Here is an 18,700-nt window from a genome sequence, read left to right as displayed (position 1 = left end):
CATCAAGATGGAGAGTGACGTAGTTGATTCTGAGACTCGGGTCCTGAATCTCAGTCAAGGAAACTACGAAGGTATGAGCCGCAAGTTAGCTATGACGGATTGGGAAACGTTACTTCAACGGATGACGGTGGATAGGCAGTGGCAAACATTTAAAGAGCGCATGGATGAGCTGCAACAATTGGTCATCCCTTTCTGGCGAAAAGTAAAACCGGAAAGGTAGCCAAACTATGGCTTACAATGGAAATTAGAGATAGTATTAAATCCAAGGAAGAGGCATATAAATTTGCAAGAAAAAAAAACAACAGACCTGAGGATTGGGAGCAGTTATAATACAACAAATAAGAACCATGGGATTGATGAAGAAGGGGAAAATAGAGTTCGGGAGCAACCATGCAGGGAACATGAAAACTGACTGTAAAAGTTTCTATCGGTATGTGAAGAGAAAAAGATTCGTCAAGACAAATTTAGGTGCCTTACAGTCAGAAACAGGGGGATTTATTATGGGGAACAAAGAAATGGATGACCAACTAAATGCATAATTTGATTCTGTCTTCAAAAAGGAAGACATAGATATCATATCAGTAATGTTGGGGAACACAGGGCTCAGTGAGAGGGAGAATCTGAAGGAAATCAGTATTCGTAGAGAAATGGTGTTGGTGAAATTGATGGAATTGAAGGCCGATAAATCCCCAGGGCCTGATGGTATGCATCCCAGAGAACATAAGGAAGTGGCCCTAGAAAAAGTGGATGCATTGGTGGTCATCTTCCAAGATTCCATAGACTCTGGAACAGTTCCTACAGATTGGAGGGTAGCTAATGTAACCCCACTATTTAAAAAAGGAGGTCGAGAGACAGGAGGGAGTTATAAAGCAGTCAGCCTGACATCGGTAGTAAGGAAAATTCGAGAGTCCATTATCAAAGATTTTATGGCAGAGCACTTCGAGAACAGTGGGAGAATCGGGCAGAGTCAGCATGAATTTGCGAAAAGGAAATCATGCTTCACAAATCTACTAGAATTCTTCGAGGATGTAACTAGCAGAGTTGATGAGGGGGAGCCAGTGGATGTGGTTTATTTGGACTTTCCGAAGGCTTTCGAGAAAGTCCCACAAAAGAGATTGGCATATAAAATTAAAGTGCATGGGATTGGGGGTAGTGTATTGCGATGGATAGAAAATTGGTTGGCAGACGGGAAACAAAGTGTCGGAGTAAATGGATCTTTTTTCCAAATGGCAGGCAGTGACCAGTGGGGTACCGCAGGGTGCGGTGCGAGGACCCCAGATATTCACATTATCTATTAATGATTTCAATGAGGGAGCTAAATGTAATATCTCCAAATTTGCAGATGATACAAAACTGTGTGGGAGGATGAGTTGTGAGGAGGATACAGAAAGGCTTCAGGACGATTTGGACCGGTTGAGTGAGTGGGAAAATGCATCGCAGATGCAATATAATGTGGATAAATGTAAGGTTATCCACTTTGGTAGCAAAAACAGGAAAGCAGATTATTATCTGAACGGCAATAAACTGAGAGAGGGGAATATTCAGTGAGACCTGGGTGTTCTCGTGCACCAGACGCTGAAGGTAAGCATGCAGGACCAACAGGCAGTAAAAAGGCAAATGGTATGTTGGCCTTCATAGCGAGAGGATTCGAGTACAGGAGCAGGGATATCTTGCTGCAAATATGCAGGGCCTTGGTGAGGCCACACCTGGAAAATTGTGTGCAGTTTTGGTCTCCTTATCTGAGGAAGGATGTTCTTGCTGTATAGGGAGTGCAGCAAAGGTTTACCAGACTGATTCCTGGGGTGGCGAGACTGACGTATGAGGAGAGATTGATTTGGTTAATATTATATTATATTATATTATATTATATTATATTATATTATATTATATTATATTATATTATATTATCTTGACAAATACATGAATTGGATGGGAATGGAGGGATATGGACCCCAGAAGTGCAGAAGATTTTAGTTTAGAAAGGCATCAAGATCGGCGCCGAATGGCCTGTTCCTGTGATGTACTGTTCTTTGTTCTTTGTTCTTTAAATTCGCTGGAATTCAGAAGAGGACGTGGGATGTCATAGCAACCTATAACATTCTAACAGGACTTGACAGGGTAGATGCAGGAAGGATGTTCCTGATGGTCAGGGAATCCAGAACCAGTTGTCATAGTCTATGGATGCAGGGTAAACCTTTCAGGACTGAGATGAGGAGACATTTCTTCACCCACATAGTGGTGAACCTGTGGAATACGCTACCACAAAAATCAGTTGATGCCCAGACATTGTATGTTTTCCAGAAGGAGTTGGACATAGCTCTTGGGTCTAAAGGAAGCAAAGGGTATGGGCCGAAACTCGGGAACAGATTACTGAGTTGGATGATCAGTCATGGTAATAATGAATGGCGGAGCCGCCTCGAATGGCTGAATTGCCTAATCCTGTTCCTATTTTCCATGTTTCTATGTTACTATTAGACAGCACATAAGAGTAGCACCGCATGCAGGCCATACCGGTTGTCTGGAGAACAGATCAGAGACATAGAAGGAGAGTTGTATGTGAACATGTCAAATAATGCAGAGAGACCGAGGAGGTCTTGTGCAGAGATTGTGCACCACAGTAACTGTCGCAGAAGGTGTGATGTATCACTTTGTTTGCGAAGTTTTGAGTATTGTGGCAGGAATAGAAAGCTGAATCAAGAGATACAAATATGTTATTGTCAGAAGGATGCGCACATGGATTTGGGAGGCAATATATGTTGAAGGGATTTGGAGAGGAAAGGGTTTTCTCCGGTTTCCTCCAACAAGCCAAAAGACTTGCAGGTTGATAGGTAAATTGGCCATTATAAATTGTGACTAGTATAGGTAGGTGGTAGGGAAATATAGGGACAGGTGGGGATGTTTGGTAGGAATATGGGATTAGTGTAGGATTAGTATAAATGGGTGCTTGATGTTTGGCACAGACTCGGTGGGCCGAAGGGCCGGTTTCAGTGCTGTATCTCTAATCTAAAAATCTAATCTAGTTATACATCACAGAAGCAGGCCCGACAGCCCATGGTGTCTGTGCTGGCCATCAAACACCTAACTATTCTAATCCCATTTTCCATCACTCTGCCCGTAGCGTGGTCTGCTATGACGTTTCACGTGCTCATGTAAATACTTCTTAAATTTGGTTCGGGTGCCTGCCTCTACCAGCGCTTCCGGCAGTGCATTCCAGATTCCAAGAACCTTATGAGTAAAAAATAAATCCCCTCTAAACCTCCTGTCCCTTACCTTAAGTCTATGCCCCCTGTTATAGACACCTCCGCTAATGGAAAAAAATATCTTCTTATGTAACCTATCAATGCCGCTCATAATTTTGTACACCTCAATGAAGTCCCACCTCAGCCTTCTCTGTATGAAGGAAAACAACCCCAGTCTTGCTTCATCACGGAAATGCTCCAGCCCAGACAACTTCCTGGTGAATCTCCTGTGCATCCTCTCCAGGGCAATCACACCCTTCCTACAGTGTGGTTCCCAGAACTGTACACAGTACTCCAGCTGTGGCCCAACTAGCGTTTTGTACAGCTCCATCATAACTTATCTGCTCTTATATTCTTTGCCTCAGCTAACGAAGGCAAGTACCCCATTTGCCATCCTAAACACATTATCAACCAGTTCTATTTATTTTAGTAAAGAGATACAGCACAGAAAAAGGCCCTTCGGCCCACTGAACAAAGAACAAAGAACATTACAGCACAGGAACAGGCCCTTCGGCCCTCCAAGCCTACGCCGCTCCAAATCCTCGATCTAAACCTGGCGCCTATTTTCGAAGGGTCTGCATCTCTTTACTTCCTGCCCAGTCATGTATCTGTCCAGAAACATCTTAAAAGACGCTATCGTGCCCGCGTCTACCACCTCCGCTGGCAATGTATTCCATGCACCCACCACCCTCTGCATAAAGAACTTTCCAAGCATTTCCCCCCTAAACTTTTCCCCTTTCACTTTGAACTCGTGTCCCCTTGTAATTGAATCCCCCACTCTGGGAAAAAGCTTCTTGCTATCCACCCTGTCTACACCTCTCATGATTTTGTACACCTCAATCAGGTCCTCCCTCAGCCTCCGTCTTTCTAATGAAAATAATCCTAATCTAATCAACCTCTCTTCATAGCTAGCGCCCTCCATACCAGGAAACATCCTGGTGAACCTCCTCTGCACACTCTCCAAAGCATCCACATCCTTTTGGTAATGTGGCGACCAGAACTGCACGCAGTATTCCAAATGTGGCCGAACCAAAGTCCTATACAACTGTAACATGACCTGCCAACTCTTGTACTCAATACCCCGTCCGATGAAGGAAAGCATGCCGTATGCCTTCTTGACCACTCTGTTGACCTGCGTTGCCACCTTCAGGGAACAATGGACCTGAACACCCAAATCTCTCTGTACATCAATTTACCCCAGGACTTTTCCATTTACTGTATAGTTCACTCTTGAATTGGATCTTCCAAAATGTATCACCTCGCATTTGCCCTGATTGAACTCCATCTGCCATTTCTCTGCCCAACTCTCCAGTCTATCTATATTCTGCTGTATTCTATGACAGTCCCCTTCACTATCTGCTACTCCAGCAATCTTAGTGTCGGCTGCAAACTTGCTAATCAGACCATCTATACTTTCCTCCAAATCATTTCTGTATATCACAAACAACAGTGGTCCCAGCACGGATCCCTGTGGAACACAACTGGTCACACGTCTCCATTTTGAGAAACTCCCTTCCACTGCTACCCTCTGTCTCCTGTTGCCCAGCCAGTTCTTTATCCATCTAGCTAGTACACCTTGGACCCCATGCACCTTCACTTTCTCCATCAGCCTACCATGGGGAACCTTATCAAACGCCTTACTGAAGTCCATGTATACGACATCTACAGCCCTTCCCTCATCAATCAACTTTGTCACTTCCTCAAAGAATTCTATTAAGTTGGTAAGACATGACCTTCCCAGCACAAAACCATGTTGCCTATCACTGATAAGCCCATTTTCTTCCAGATGGGAAGAGATCCTATCCCTCAGTATCTTCTCCAGCAGCTTCCCTACCACTGACGTCAGGCTCACCTGTCTATAATTACCTGGATTATCCCTGCTACCCTTCTTAAACAAGGGGACAACATTAGCAATTCTCCAGTCTTCCGGAATCTCACCCGTGCTTAAGTATGTTGCAAAGATATCTGTTAAGGCCCCAACTATTTCCTTTCTCGCTTCCCACATACACGTGGGATAGATCCCATCCGGACATGGGGACTTGTCCACCTTAATACCTTTTCGAATACCCAACACTTCCTCCCTCCTTATGCCGACTTGACGTAGAGTAATCAAACATCTGTCCCTAACCTCAACATCCGTCATGTCCCTCTCCTCGGTGAATATCGATGCAAAGTACTCATTTAGAATCTCACCCATTTTCTCTGACTCCACGCATAACTTTCCTCCTTTGTCCTTGAGTGGGCCAATCCTTTCTCTAGTTACCCTCTTGCTCCTTATATATGAATAAAAGGCTTTGGGGTTTTCCTGAGCCCTGTTTGCTAAAGTTATTTCATGACCCCTTTTAGCCAACTTAATTCCTCGTTTCAGTGTGCGCCGACAATCCCGATATTCTTTCAAAGCTTCGTCTTTCTTCAGCCGCCTAGACCTTATGTATGTTTCCTTTTTCATCTTTGCTAGTCTCACAATTTCACCTGTCATCCATGGTTCCCTAATCTTGCCATTTCTACCCCTCATTTTCACAGGAACATGTCTCTCCTGCACGCTAATCAACCTCTCTTTAAAAGCCTCCCACATATCAAATGTGGATTTACCTACAAACAGCTGCTCCCAATCTACATTCCCCAGCTCCTGTCGAATTTTGGTATAGTTGGCCAAATCCCAATTTTGCACTCTTCCTTTCGGACCACTCTCGTCTTTGTCCATGAGTATTCTAAAACTTACGGAATTGTGATCACTTTTCCCAAAGTAGTCCCCTACTGAAATGTCAACAACCTGGCCGGGCTCATTCCCCAACACCAGGTCCAGTATGGCCCCTTCCCGAGTTGGACTGTTTACATACTGCTCTAGAAAACCCTCCTGGATGCTCTCTACAAATTCTGCTCCATCTAGACCTCCAACACTAAGTGAATCCCAGTCAATGTTGGGAAAATAAAAATCTCCTATCACCACCACCCTGTTGCTCCTACAGCTTTCTATAATCTGTTTACATATTTGTACCTCTATCTCACGCTCGCTGTTGGGAGGCCTGTCGTTCAGCCCCAACATTGTTACCGCACCCTTCCTATTTCTGTGTTCTGCTCATATTGCCTCACAGCTCGAGTCCTCCATAGTGCCTTCCTTCAGCACAGCTGTGATATCCTCTTTGACCAGTAATGCAACTCCTCCACCCCTTTTGCCTCCCTCTCTATCCCGCCTGAAGCATCGTACCCTGGGATATTTAGTTGCCAATCATGCCCTTCCCTTAACCAAGTCTCAGTAATAGCAATAACATCATACTCCCAGGTACTAATCCAAGCCCTAAGTTCATCTGCCTTACCTATTACACTTCTTGCATTAAGACAAATACACCTCAGACCACCAGTCCCTTTGCTTTCATCATCTGCTTCCTGCCTACTCTTTCCCTTAGTAACGCTGACTTCATTATCTAGTTCCTTACAGGCTTTAGTTACTACATCCTTACTCTCCACTGACCTCATTTGGTTCTCATTCCCACTGAGTCTGTGCCGACCATCAACCACCTATTTATGCTATATTTATATTGAGAAATACAACACTGAAACAGGCCCTTCGGCCCACTGAGTATGTTCCGACCAACAACCACCCATTTATACTAACCCTACAGTAATCCCATATTCCCTATAACCTACCTACTCTTGGGGCAACTTACAATGGTCAATTACTCATCAACCTGCAAGTCTTTAGCTCTGGGAGGAAACCAGAGTACCCGGTAGAAACCCACACAGTCATAGGGAAAAAACTTGCAAACTCCGCACAGGCTGTACCAAGAATCATACCCGGGTCGCTCGAGCTGTGAGACCGCAGTGCTCACCACAGCGCCACTGCTGCCTTCACTGACCGATGGACAAGTAATCCAAGTCGACTCTCTGTACTTTTTAGGTTCCTCCCAGCCATTGTGTATTCCCTTGCCCTATTAGTCCTCCCATCTTACACTTCTCAGGATTAATTTTACTTTGCAACTGCTCTGCCCATCTTACCATCCCATCTACATCGGTCTGTAATCTAAGGCTTTCCTCCTCACTATTTACGACATCAACAATTTTCGTCTCATCAGCGAACTTACTTAGCATATCTCCTATATGCACGTCTAAATCATTAATGAGCGCTATAAACAGCAAGGGTCACAGCAACGATCACTTTGTTACACCGCTGATCACAGGCTTCCAATCGCCAAAACAGCCCTCGACCATTACCCTCTGTCTCCTGTCATCCAAACAATTTTTGATCCAATTTGCCAAATTGCCCTGGATCCCATGGGCGTTACCTTCTTAACCAATCTCCCATGAGGGACCCTATCGAAATCCTTACTGAAGTCCATGTCGACTACATCAATTGCGTTAACCTCATCTACACATCGATTCACCGCCACAAAAAATTCAATCAAATTAGTAAAACACGATCGCCCCCGACAAAGACATGCTCACTATTCCAGATTAATCCTTGCCTCTCCAACTGGACATTAATCCTCTCCCTCAGAATGTTTTCCCAATAGTTTCTCAACCACTGATGTTAGTCTCACTTGCCTGTAATTACCTGGTTTATCCCTGCTACATTTCTCGAATAATGGTACCACATTCGGTCCTGCAATCCTCTGGCACCTCTCCTGTGGCAAGAGAAGATTTGAAATGTTGTGTTAGAGCCCCTGCTGTCTCTTCCCTTGCCTCACATAACAGCCTGGGATACATTGATTCTGGGCCTGGGGATTTATCCACTTTTAGGCCCGAAAAAACAGCTAATACTTCCTCCCATTCAATGCTATTATGTTCAAGTTTTTCACACTCCCCCTCCCTGATTTCCATACCTACATCGACCTTCTCCACAGTGAACAACAAGGAAAAGTAATCATTTAAAACCTCACCTATGTCCTCCTGTTCCACACACAGATTACCACTTTGGTCCCTAATGGGCTCTACTCTTTTCCGGGTTATCCTCTTGCCCTTAATAAACTTATAAAACGCCTTAGGATTGTCCTTTATCTTTCCTGCCAGTGCTTCTTCATGTCCCCTCCTCGCTCTCCTAATTACTTTTTTAAGCACCTCCCTACACTTTCTATACTCCTCCAGTGCCCCCGCTGTTTTCAGCGCTCTGAATCAGCCATAAGCCTCCTTTTTTACCCTGATCCAATGCTGTATATCTCTTGACATCCAGGGTTCCCTGGACTTGTTCGTCCTACCCTTCACCTTACTTGTTGGCTCTGATCTCTCACTATTTCCTCTCTGAAAAAATCCCACTGGTGTCGTGTAGACTTTCCAACAAGGAGCTGCTCCCAGTCCACATTGGCCAGACCCTGTTTTATCATATTTGAATCGGCCTTCCGCCAATTCAGTACATTTATTTCTGTTCCATCTTTGCGCTTTTCCATAACTATCTGAAATCTTACAGAATTATGGTCACTATCCCCACTGGCACTTCGACCATTTGTTCGGCTTCATTCTCGAGCACTAGGTCCAGTACTGCCACTTCTATTGCAGGGCCTTCTACGGACTGGCTCGAAAAGCTCTCCTGTATGCATTTTAAGAATTCCACCCCCTTTAAGCCTTTTGCACTAAGACTATCCTAGTTGATATTGGGATAGTTGAAATCCCCTATTTTTATTACCCTATTATTTTTATATCTCTCTGCGATTTGCCGACATATCTGCTCCTATATCTGTCCAAGACAGTTTTGTGGCCTATAGTACACTCCTAGCCAAGTATTCACCCCCTTTTTGCTTTTAAGTTCTACCCAAATGGCTTCATTTGAGGAAACTTCTAAGTTATCATCCCTCTTTACTGCAGACATGACACTTTGATCAACAGTGCAAGGCCACCTCCTCTTTTGCTTCTACCCTTTCTCTCCTGAATATTCCATACCATGAAATATAAAGCTGCCAGTCCTTGCCCTCCCTCAACCATGTTTCTATGATAACAATAATATTATAATTCTATGTGCTAATCAACGCCCTCAATTCGTCTACCTTACTGGTAAGACTCCTTGCATTAAAGTAGATGCAATCCAGCCTTGCATTTTTTACTTGGGCCTTAAGAGGTCTATACTTGCTCTGTGTTCCAGACTGATGCAGTTTCTCTTCTATACTTGACTGTGCATCGCCCCTACTGTACCTCCACTCTTTATCCGATCTCCCTGCCAAATTAGTTCGAGTAGCTGCAGCTGGAGACACCTCCTGCACACGTGTTTGCCCAGGACACTGGAAGTGTCCCGGACTTCCCACATTGCACAGGAGGAGCACTCCACGTTGCCTGGCTGCCCTGCCATGACTTACCCTTAATTTGGCGCCTTAAATTGCGCAAAAATTAGACGATTTACACTCGGGACCTTGATTCCCCACAAAAAACACTACCTACTATATTTTAAAAACACTGTAGATCTTTCCCTTATCTTGTAGTTATTTACCCAGCTATTTAGAGTTATTCCTTAATACTCACCAACGAATCATCTTGCAGCTTTCCTGTGACGTCACTGTTCAATTTGTATTCAAACTGTGGTGTGTCTGGACTGCTCTCTGCTCCGCTTCCGGAAGCTTCGTGTGTGGGCCACGATCCTCGGGCTCAATTATCACTCCTTTCACGGCGTTCTCCCCACAGGTCCGCTCATCTCCGCTCCAAGAAGGTCAGTGAGTAGGCCGCGATCCTTAGGCCCTCGGGATTGTAGCTTATTTTTAAGAACAGAGGTTTTGAGCGTTGACATTTGAGGAAGGGGTGACGATCGTGGTTTTGCAAGGGATGGGGAAGAAGGTGAGAAGAGGGACACATGTCAAATATGACTAATTTGATGTATTTTGTTGGTGCACGCTTGCTTTTACTCCACAAATCCAGCCGTTAAATTAACATCAGAATAGTTCATGTTATTAACATTTCATTTTGCCATATTAAAATTCATCTTTAATATTCTGTTCATTATACATGACTTTCCAACATCTTGTTAAAGATAATCAGTATTCTCATTGTCATTCACCTGCACATAAGGAATTCAGGAATGTAAACGCAATTGACTTATAAACCTATAAGCCCTGCTCCACATCGATGTTACTTGTTATTGACACAATTTCTCAATCAGTGTAAACACATATCTCAACCCATTCTGCAGCTCCTCTCCGAATTTTCTATGTGCCAGTCCATAGATACAAGTGTTTGAGCAGCAACTGAGAAACTGCAGCATAAATCCAACTTGCTGGGTAATATATATCGCATTACTGTTATATTTATCTGTGTAATAAAAGTTTTTCACTGGCCAGTTTAGAAGATGGACAACATACGTCATCCACAATAACATGAAATTGGCAGAAATAGTAAAAAGCAAAATCATGGATTTCCTCTGATTCTTCACCTCTGGATCATCCTGTTTCTCACTGTTGCTCCGGAGTCCTCTGCGGGCTCTATTGGCCACTATAATGTGCTTGACGGTCAAAGCATTGAACAACAGAATTAAAAGGATTGGTAATAGAGGATTTGTGATGATGTGGATACACTTGTATACCCTCCACAAGGGGGACGTGAAATAATCAGCTGTAGAAACACAATACCAATCGTCAATTCTAAATACAGGTTCAACTGAATAGTAAAAGGGAATATTTCTGAGACAGCTCATCACAAACACGGTGGCGATAACCACTGCGGCTGTTTTCTCGGTGTTATATTTTGATTGTAGCTTCTGACAGCAAATTGCCACAAAGCGATCAAAAGTGAAGGCGACAGTAAACCAGACTGAACAGTCTAAAGATACACTGGACATGACAAGATTTAGAACGCACACAGGAGTTATAAACAGGAAGTGAGCTGGAAAGTACATGATATTAATCCGGTGTAACATTACATGGATGATTACCACCATGAGATCCGCCAATGCCATGGCCACCAGGTAGCGAGTGATACATTTGGAGAGACCGCACCTGCCTCGAGACAAAATCAGTATCGCCACCAAGTTAACCGTAATAAACAGAAAGCATTAAATTTACATCAACACTGTCCCAAAACATTTTGTAAAGAACCATTTATAGTCCTGAAGAATGTGTGTAAATATATGTTTTACAGATCTGAATTAATGCTATTTTTAATTTAAAGAACTTAGTATTGGCAGCATTGAAATTTGCAGCAAAAGAAAATAGGAGAACATTAAATAAAACAAATGAAATTGTTGATCTCAGACAGAGAAATAGATGCTGAGGTTAAAACAGTACAGAAAATGTCTGCAGAATTCTGGTACCCAGAACACCAGTGTCTCGAAGAGGAAGTAACTGTCGAACAGCTCCGCCCTGTTGAGTTATGGTCTGTAAAACATGGAGAGCTCACACTCTCGCCCTGTTGAGTTATGGTCTGTGCAACATGGAGAACGCACCCTCGCCCTGTTGGGTTATATTCAATGCAACATGGAACGTGCATTCTCGCCCTGTTGGTTTACCGCCTGTGCAACATGGAACGTGAATTCCCGCCCTGTTGGTTTACTACCTCTATAACATGGAAAGTGCACTCTTGCTCTGTTGGTTTACCACCTGTGCAACATGGAGAGTGCACTCTTGGTCTGTTGGGTTACAGTCTGTAATGGACAGAGAGATCACATACTCTCACTATTGGGTTATAGATTGGACAACATAGAGCGTGCAATCTTGCCCTTTTCTGTTGTATTCTGTACATCATGGAGAGCTCACTCTCACCATCTTTTTAATTTGGCCAGGCACATTTCAGAATGGAAATGTCTGGTGGAGTGGACCATGCACCGTTCACAGAAATCGATTCCTTCCACTTACAGTGAGAAACAAAACCGAAGCTGAATTCAAATCCATACGAACAAGAGAAACGTTTGGGGTGGCACAATGGCGCAGTGGTTAGCACCGCAGCCTCACAGTTCCAGGGACCCGGGTTCGAACCCGGGTCCTGCCTGTGTGGAGTTTGCAAGTTCTCCCTGTGTCTGCGTGGGTTTTCTCCGGGTACTCCGGTTTCCTCCCACAAGCCAAAAGACTTGCAGGTTGATAGGTAAATTGGCCATTATAAATTGTGACTAGTATAGGTTGGTGGTAGGGAAATATAGGGACAGGTGGGGATGTTTGGTAGGAATATGGGATTAGTGTAGGATTAGTATAAATGGGTGGTTGATGTTCGGCACAGACTCGCAGGGCCGAAGGGCCTGTTTCAGTGCTGTATCTCTAATCTAATCTAGTCTGCAGTAACCCCAAATGTCAACTAGAAATATCGTTAGAATACAATAAATTGGAGTTTCCCCATGTTACACATGTAACCCATTTTACAACATCAGCACATTTAAAATTGCGAAATTATTTCTGATCTGAAGTTCGTGCAGACTCGAGGAAAGAGTTTATATTGTAAACATTAAATGGAACTATTGAAAAAATTCTGTGGTATAGATTCCAGAAGAGTTATAATATTAATTAAGAGATCACATTAGGAAAACAAGACAATCACTTGGCACTTAACTGTTGCCATCAAACAGGAGAAAATATAACATGAACAGTCAAAATTGGTATTGAACTTTCACCATGTCATTTCACTGCCTTACCGGGAGTACTGACAGTTGCAAGAATCGGGTAGTAAACGAGCTCTATCTGGTAAATTTCTTGTGTGAAACACCAATGCACAGAATTCTTCAGAGAAACCCTTATGAATACAACGGATCAATATCCCTGAGGACAGTCATCAAGGGAATCTGAGCAGGGATGTTAGTTACGTTCTTGGAAACAAACAGCTTAAGTGAACCATTGTTAGTTGAAAGTAATACAATATGATGACTAGAGGATATGGGAAACAAAATAATTCTAAATTCCTTACAAGTTTCGACAAAAAGTGATTTGCAAATTACTTTGTTATGATCACAGAATTAGATGTGGATGAACAGTCTGACGTATAGTAGTCCTGGTATTGATGTGAATGGAAAAGCTGAGGAACAATAGTCCTGCTGTTGACATGGATGAACAGTCTCAGGAACAATAGCCCTGTTGTTGTTGTGGATGTACAGTATCAGATAAAATAGCCCTGGTGTTGATGTGGGCGAACCGTCTTAGGAATATTAATAATAAATGATATGGATGAACAGTCTCATAGAAACATAGAAAATAGGAGCAGGATTACGCCATTCGGCCCATCGAGACTGCTCCGCCATTCACTATGATCATGGCTGATCATCCAACTCAGTAACCTGTTCCCGCTTTCGCCCCAGAGCCTTTGATCCCTTTAGACCCAAGAGCTATATCTAATTCGTTCTTGAAAACGTACAATATTTTGGCCTCAACTGCTTTCTGTAGTATTTAATTCTACAGGCTCACCACTCTCTGAGTGAAGAAATGTCTCCTCATCTCAATCCTGAAAGGTCTACCCGTATCCTTAGACTATGGCCCATGGTTCTGGACTCACCCACCATCGGGAACATCATTCCTGCATCTACCATGTCAAGTCCAGTTAAAATGTTACAGGTTTCTATGAGATTCCCCCCCCCCCCCCCACTCTTCTGAACTCCAGCGAATATAATCTTAACCGACTCAATCTCTCCTCATCAGTCCCGCCATCCCAGGAATCAGTCTGGTAAACCTTCGCTGCACTCCCTCTATAGCAAGAACATCCTTCCTCAGATAAAGAGACCAAAACTGCACACAATAATCCAGGTGTAGCCGACCCAAGGCCCTGCATAATTGCAGCAAGACATCCCTTCTCCTGTGTTCGAATCCTCTCGCTATGAAGGCCAACATACCATTTGCCTTTTTTATCGCCTGTTGGACCTGCATGCTTACCTTCAGTGACTGGTGTACGAGAACACTCAGGTCTCGCTGCATATTCCCCTTTCTCAGTTTATAGCCGTTCAGATAATAATCTGCCTTCCTGTTTTTGCTACCAAAGTGGATAACCTCACATTTATCCACCTTACACTGCATCTGCCATGCATTTTCCCACTCACTCAACCTGTCCAAATCAGCCTCTCTGTATCCTCCTCACAACTCACTCTCCCACCCGGTGTTGTGTCATCTGCAAATTTGGAGAAATTGCATTTAGTTCCCTCATCTAAATCATTAATATATATTCTGAATATCTGGGATCCTGGCATCGATCCCTGCGGTACCCCATTTTGCCTTGCCATTCGGAAAAAGTCCCATTTATCCCTACACTTTGTTTCCTGTCTGCCAACCAATTTTCTAACCATCGCAATACACTACCCCAATCCCAAGCACATTAATTTTACATGCTAATCTCTTATGTGGGACTTTGTCTAAATCCTTCTGAAAGCCCAAATAAACCACATCCATTGGTTCCCCCTCATCAACTCTACCAGTTACATCCTCGAAGAATTCTAGTAGATTTGGCCACAATACCCCTGATGTTTATGTGGATGAACAGTCTCAGGAACAATAGCCATTGTGTTGATTTGTATAAACAGTGTCAGTAACAATAGCCCTGGTGTTGAATTGGATGAAAAGTCTTAGCAACAATAGCCCTGGCATTTATGTGAATAGACAGTCGCAGGACAACAGCCCTGGTGTTGATTTGGATGAACATCTCTGGCAAAATAGCCCTTGCGTTTATACGGTGAATAGTCGCAGGAACAATAGCCCTGGTAATGATTTGGATGAACAGTCGCAGGAACAATAGCCCTGGTATTGATTTGGATGAACAGTCTCAGGAATAATAGCCCACAGTAGATGTGGTTGAATAGTCGCAGCGCAGATAGCCCTGGTGTTGCATTGGATGTACAGTCTCAGGCACTATAACCCTGGTTTTGTTGTGGTTGAACTTTCTCTGGAACAGTTGCCCTATGTGTTGATGTTGATTAACTATCTCAGAAACAATAGCAGGTCGTCATTTTAATGAACAGTTGGAAGAACATGATGCCTGGTGTTGATCTGGATGAGGAGTCTCAGGAGCAATAGCTCTGAAGTAGTTATTGATGATCAGTCGTAGGAACAATAGCCCTGGTGTTGATGTGGATGAACATCTCAGGAAAAATTATCATGATGTTGATAAGAATGAACAGTCTCAGGAACAATAGCCCTGCTGTTGATTTGAGTAAACACTTTCAGGAGCAGTACGTCTGGTGTTGGTGTTAATGGACAGTCTCAGGCACAAAAGTCCTGGTGTTTATGTGGATGAAAAATCTCAGGAACTTTAGCCCCGGTGTTGAAAAAGATGAACAGTCTCAGGATCAATAGCCCTGGTGTTGATAGAGTCACAGAGAGATAGAGTCGTACAGCACAGAAACAGGCCCTTCGGCTCGCCTTTATTTAAGAAGTGCAGCAGGGAACTACAGGCCGGTGAGCCTTACGTCAGTGGTGGGAAAGTTATTGGAAGGGATTCTGAGAAACTGGGATTTATAGGCATCTGGAAAGGCATGGTCTGATTAGGGATAGCCAGCATGGCTTTGTGCGTGGGAAATCATGTCTCACGAATTTGATTGAGTTTTTCAAGGAGGTGACCAAGAGAATTGACGAGGGCAGGGCGATGGACGTTATCTACATGGACTTTAGCAAGGCCTTTGACAAGGTCCCGCATGCTAGGCTGGTCCAAAAGGTTCCAACACATGGGATCCAGGGTGAACTAGCAAATTGGATTCAAAGTTGGCTTGGTAATAGGAGGCAGAGGGTGGTAGAGGAGGGTTGTTTCTTAGATTGGAGGCCGGTGACCAGTGGTGTGCCACAGGGATCTGTGCTGGGCCCTCTGTTGTTTGTCATATATATTAATACTTGGATGTGAATGTCAGGGCCATGATTAGTAAGTTTTCAGATGACACCAAAAATGGTCCTCCACTTCCCTCTGAATATTGGGGGGCCTATAGTATAATCCCATCAAAGTGATCACCCCTTTCTTATTTCTACGTTCTACCCATATGGCCTCGCTGGACATTCCCCCTAGGATATCCTCTCTAAGTACTTTCGTAATGTCCTCCCTAATCAATAGTGTAACTCCCCCTCCTCTTTACCTCCACCTCTGTCATGCCGGAAGGATCGGTACCCTGGAACATTGAGCTGCCAGTCCTGCCCATCCCGCAACCACGTTTCTGTAATAGCTATAATATCACAATCCCATGTACCAATCCATCCTTTGGGTTCATCTGCCTTACCTGTAAGTCTTCTGGCATTAAAGTAATTGCAGTTTAGCCGACCAGACCTTCCACTCTCCCTGTCCTGCGCCTGCGCGGCCTGCCTATTGGATTTGGTTGCTTTAACCTCTGCATTTGCCTCAACTATCTTATCCAAGAGACTACTACTTTGGATCCCACCCCCTGCAAGACAAATTTAAACCCTCCCGAGTAGTACTAGCAAAGCTTCCCGCAAGCAGATTGGTCCCCCTCCAGTTTAGATGCAACCCTTCCTTCTTGTCCAGGACATCTCTGCACCAGAAGAGATCGCAATGATCCAAGTAGCTGAAGCTCTCCCGCCTACACCAGCTCTTCAGACACGCATTCATTTGCCTAATCTCCTATTCCTACCCTCACTAGCACGTGGCACAGGGACTAATCCTAAGATTACCCCTAGAAGTCCTGCTTTTTAACATTTCTGCCTAACTCCCTATAATCACTTTGATGAATGTTGATAAAGAATCTCAGAAACAATAGCACTGGTCTTGATGTTAATGAACAGTCTGAGGAACATGATCCCTGGTGTTGATTTAGATGCAGATTCTCAGGAACAATAGCCCTGGTGATGTTATTGATGAACAGTCGCAGGAAAAATAGCCCTGGTTTTGACATGGTTGAACAGTCTCTGGAGCAGTAGGTCTGCTGTTGATCTTGCTGAACAGCCTCACAAACAATAGCACTGGTGTTGGTTAAGATGAACAGTCTCAGGAACAATACCCCTGGTGTTGATGTTGATGAACAGTCTCAGGAACAATATACCAGGTGTTGATGCTGATGAACCGTCTCAGGAACAAAAGCACTGGCGTTGGTTCGAATGGACAGTCTCAGAACAATTGCCCTGGTGTTCTTGTTGACAAATATTCTCAGGAACAGTAGACCTGGTGTTGATACGGATGAACAGTCGCTTGAACAATAGCCCTGCTGTTGATGCTGATGAAAAGCCTCAGGAACAATAGCTCTGAAGTGGATCTGCATGAACATTCTCAGGAAAAATTTTCCTGGTGTTGATGTGGATGAATAGTCTCAGGAAAATTTGTCCGGGTGTTGATGTGGATGAACAGTCTCAGGAACAGTCGCCCTGTTGTTGATGAGGAGCAACAGTCTTAGGAAAAAAAGTAGTCCTGGTGTTGATCAGGATGAACAGTCGCTTGAACAAAAGGCCTGATTTCGTTGGGGATGAACGATCTTAGGAACAATAGCCCTGGTGTTGTTGTGGATGAACAGTCTATAAAGCAATAGCACTGGTGTTGATTTGGATGAATAGTCTCAGGAACATTATAACCCTGGTGTTGATAGAAACATTGAAATATCGAAAATAGGAGAAAGAGTAGGCCATTCGACCCATCGAACCTGCTTCGCCATTCATTATGATCATGGCTGATCATCCAACTTAGTAACATGTTCCCGCATTCTCCCTATACCCTTTGATCCCTTTTGACCCAAGAGCTATATCTAACTGCTTCTTGAAAACATGCAATGTTTTGGCCTCAACTGTGGTAGTGAATTTCACAGGCTCACCATTGCCTCTACTCCCTCTGCTTCTACTGGTATTTCTCCAGCCTCCATTTCCTCACGCTTAAAAGTACTCATTAAGTATATTAGCCTAGCCCTGCGTCCCTGAGCATATATTACTCTTCCTCTGTACCTAATACGTCTCCACTGCTCCTCTTAATGCAAGCTTACTGTTTACATACCAGTAGAAGATTTTTGGGCTCCCTTTTATGTTGACTGCCATTCTATTTTCTCATTCTCTCTTTGGCAGTCTTATGTTTCTCGACAGATCCCCTCTCAACTTATTATATACAGCCGAGTTCTAACTTCCTGAGATTATCAGACATGCATGACACACCCTCTTTTTTGTTTTATCATCATCTCTAATTCCCTCGTCAACCGGGAAGCCCGTTCATGATTCCCCGACCTGGTTCCCTTATTGGAATGTTCCTTGCCTGTACCTGAAGCATCTCTTCCTTAAAGATTGTTCTGATACAGTTCTTCTTGCCAATCTTTGGTTCCATTCTACCATGGCTAGATCCATTTCCATTGCATTTCAATTAGCCCAATTGCAATCTGCATGTTCTACCTTATTTTGTTCATTGCTTGACTACGTTTTTGGTCGAAACATTTGCAGGATGATCACTGTTAACCAAGCGCTTTCCCGACAGACACATGGCCCACTTATTTCCCAGCATCAGATCCAGCAATGCGGCTTTTCTAGTTGGGCTGAGAACATACTGATGAAGGAAGTTCTCGTGAACACATTTTAGGAATTCCGCCCCCCCCCCAGACCCCCGCTCCCCCCCCCACATTACCCGTGACTCTAATATTATCCCAATTGATAATTTGCGTTAAGTCCCCCAATATCACTAATCTA

General features: G+C 43.8%; 1 protein-coding gene across 1 annotated transcript; it reads right to left on the bottom strand.

Moving 5' to 3' along the window:
- Nucleotides 1-10,290: 10,290 nt before the first annotated feature.
- LOC137381147 (probable G-protein coupled receptor 139) lies at nucleotides 10,291-18,064 on the bottom strand. Its single transcript, XM_068053534.1, has 4 exons — nucleotides 18,013-18,064; nucleotides 16,312-16,473; nucleotides 12,937-12,997; nucleotides 10,291-11,146 (listed from the first exon to the last, which is right to left on the bottom strand). Exons 1-4 carry the CDS (start codon nucleotides 18,062-18,064, stop codon nucleotides 10,291-10,293), a joined length of 1,131 nt encoding a protein of 376 aa, XP_067909635.1.
- Between the last annotated feature and the right edge of the window lie 636 nt (nucleotides 18,065-18,700).

Source organism: Heterodontus francisci, chromosome 21 (assembly GCF_036365525.1).
Source record: "Heterodontus francisci isolate sHetFra1 chromosome 21, sHetFra1.hap1, whole genome shotgun sequence".
NCBI classification, from domain to species: domain Eukaryota; kingdom Metazoa; phylum Chordata; class Chondrichthyes; order Heterodontiformes; family Heterodontidae; genus Heterodontus; species Heterodontus francisci.
This window is presented reverse-complemented; position numbering and strand designations above follow the sequence as displayed.

What these genes read in the sequence shown, in the direction of transcription:
- LOC137381147 (XM_068053534.1), bottom strand. Translation starts at nt 18,064, where the DNA reads ATGGCAGTCAACATAAAAGGGAGCCCAAAAATCTTCTACTGGTATGTA. An exon ending in TAATGCCAGAAGACTTACAG is followed by an intron (nt 12,998 to 16,311) that starts GTAAGGCAGATG and finishes CATATCCTCTAG; the next exon opens with TCATCATATTGTATTACTTT. An exon ending in AGCTGTTTGTTTCCAAGAAC is followed by an intron (nt 11,147 to 12,936) that starts GTAACTAACATC and finishes GTCTCGAGGCAG; the next exon opens with GTGCGGTCTCTCCAAATGTA.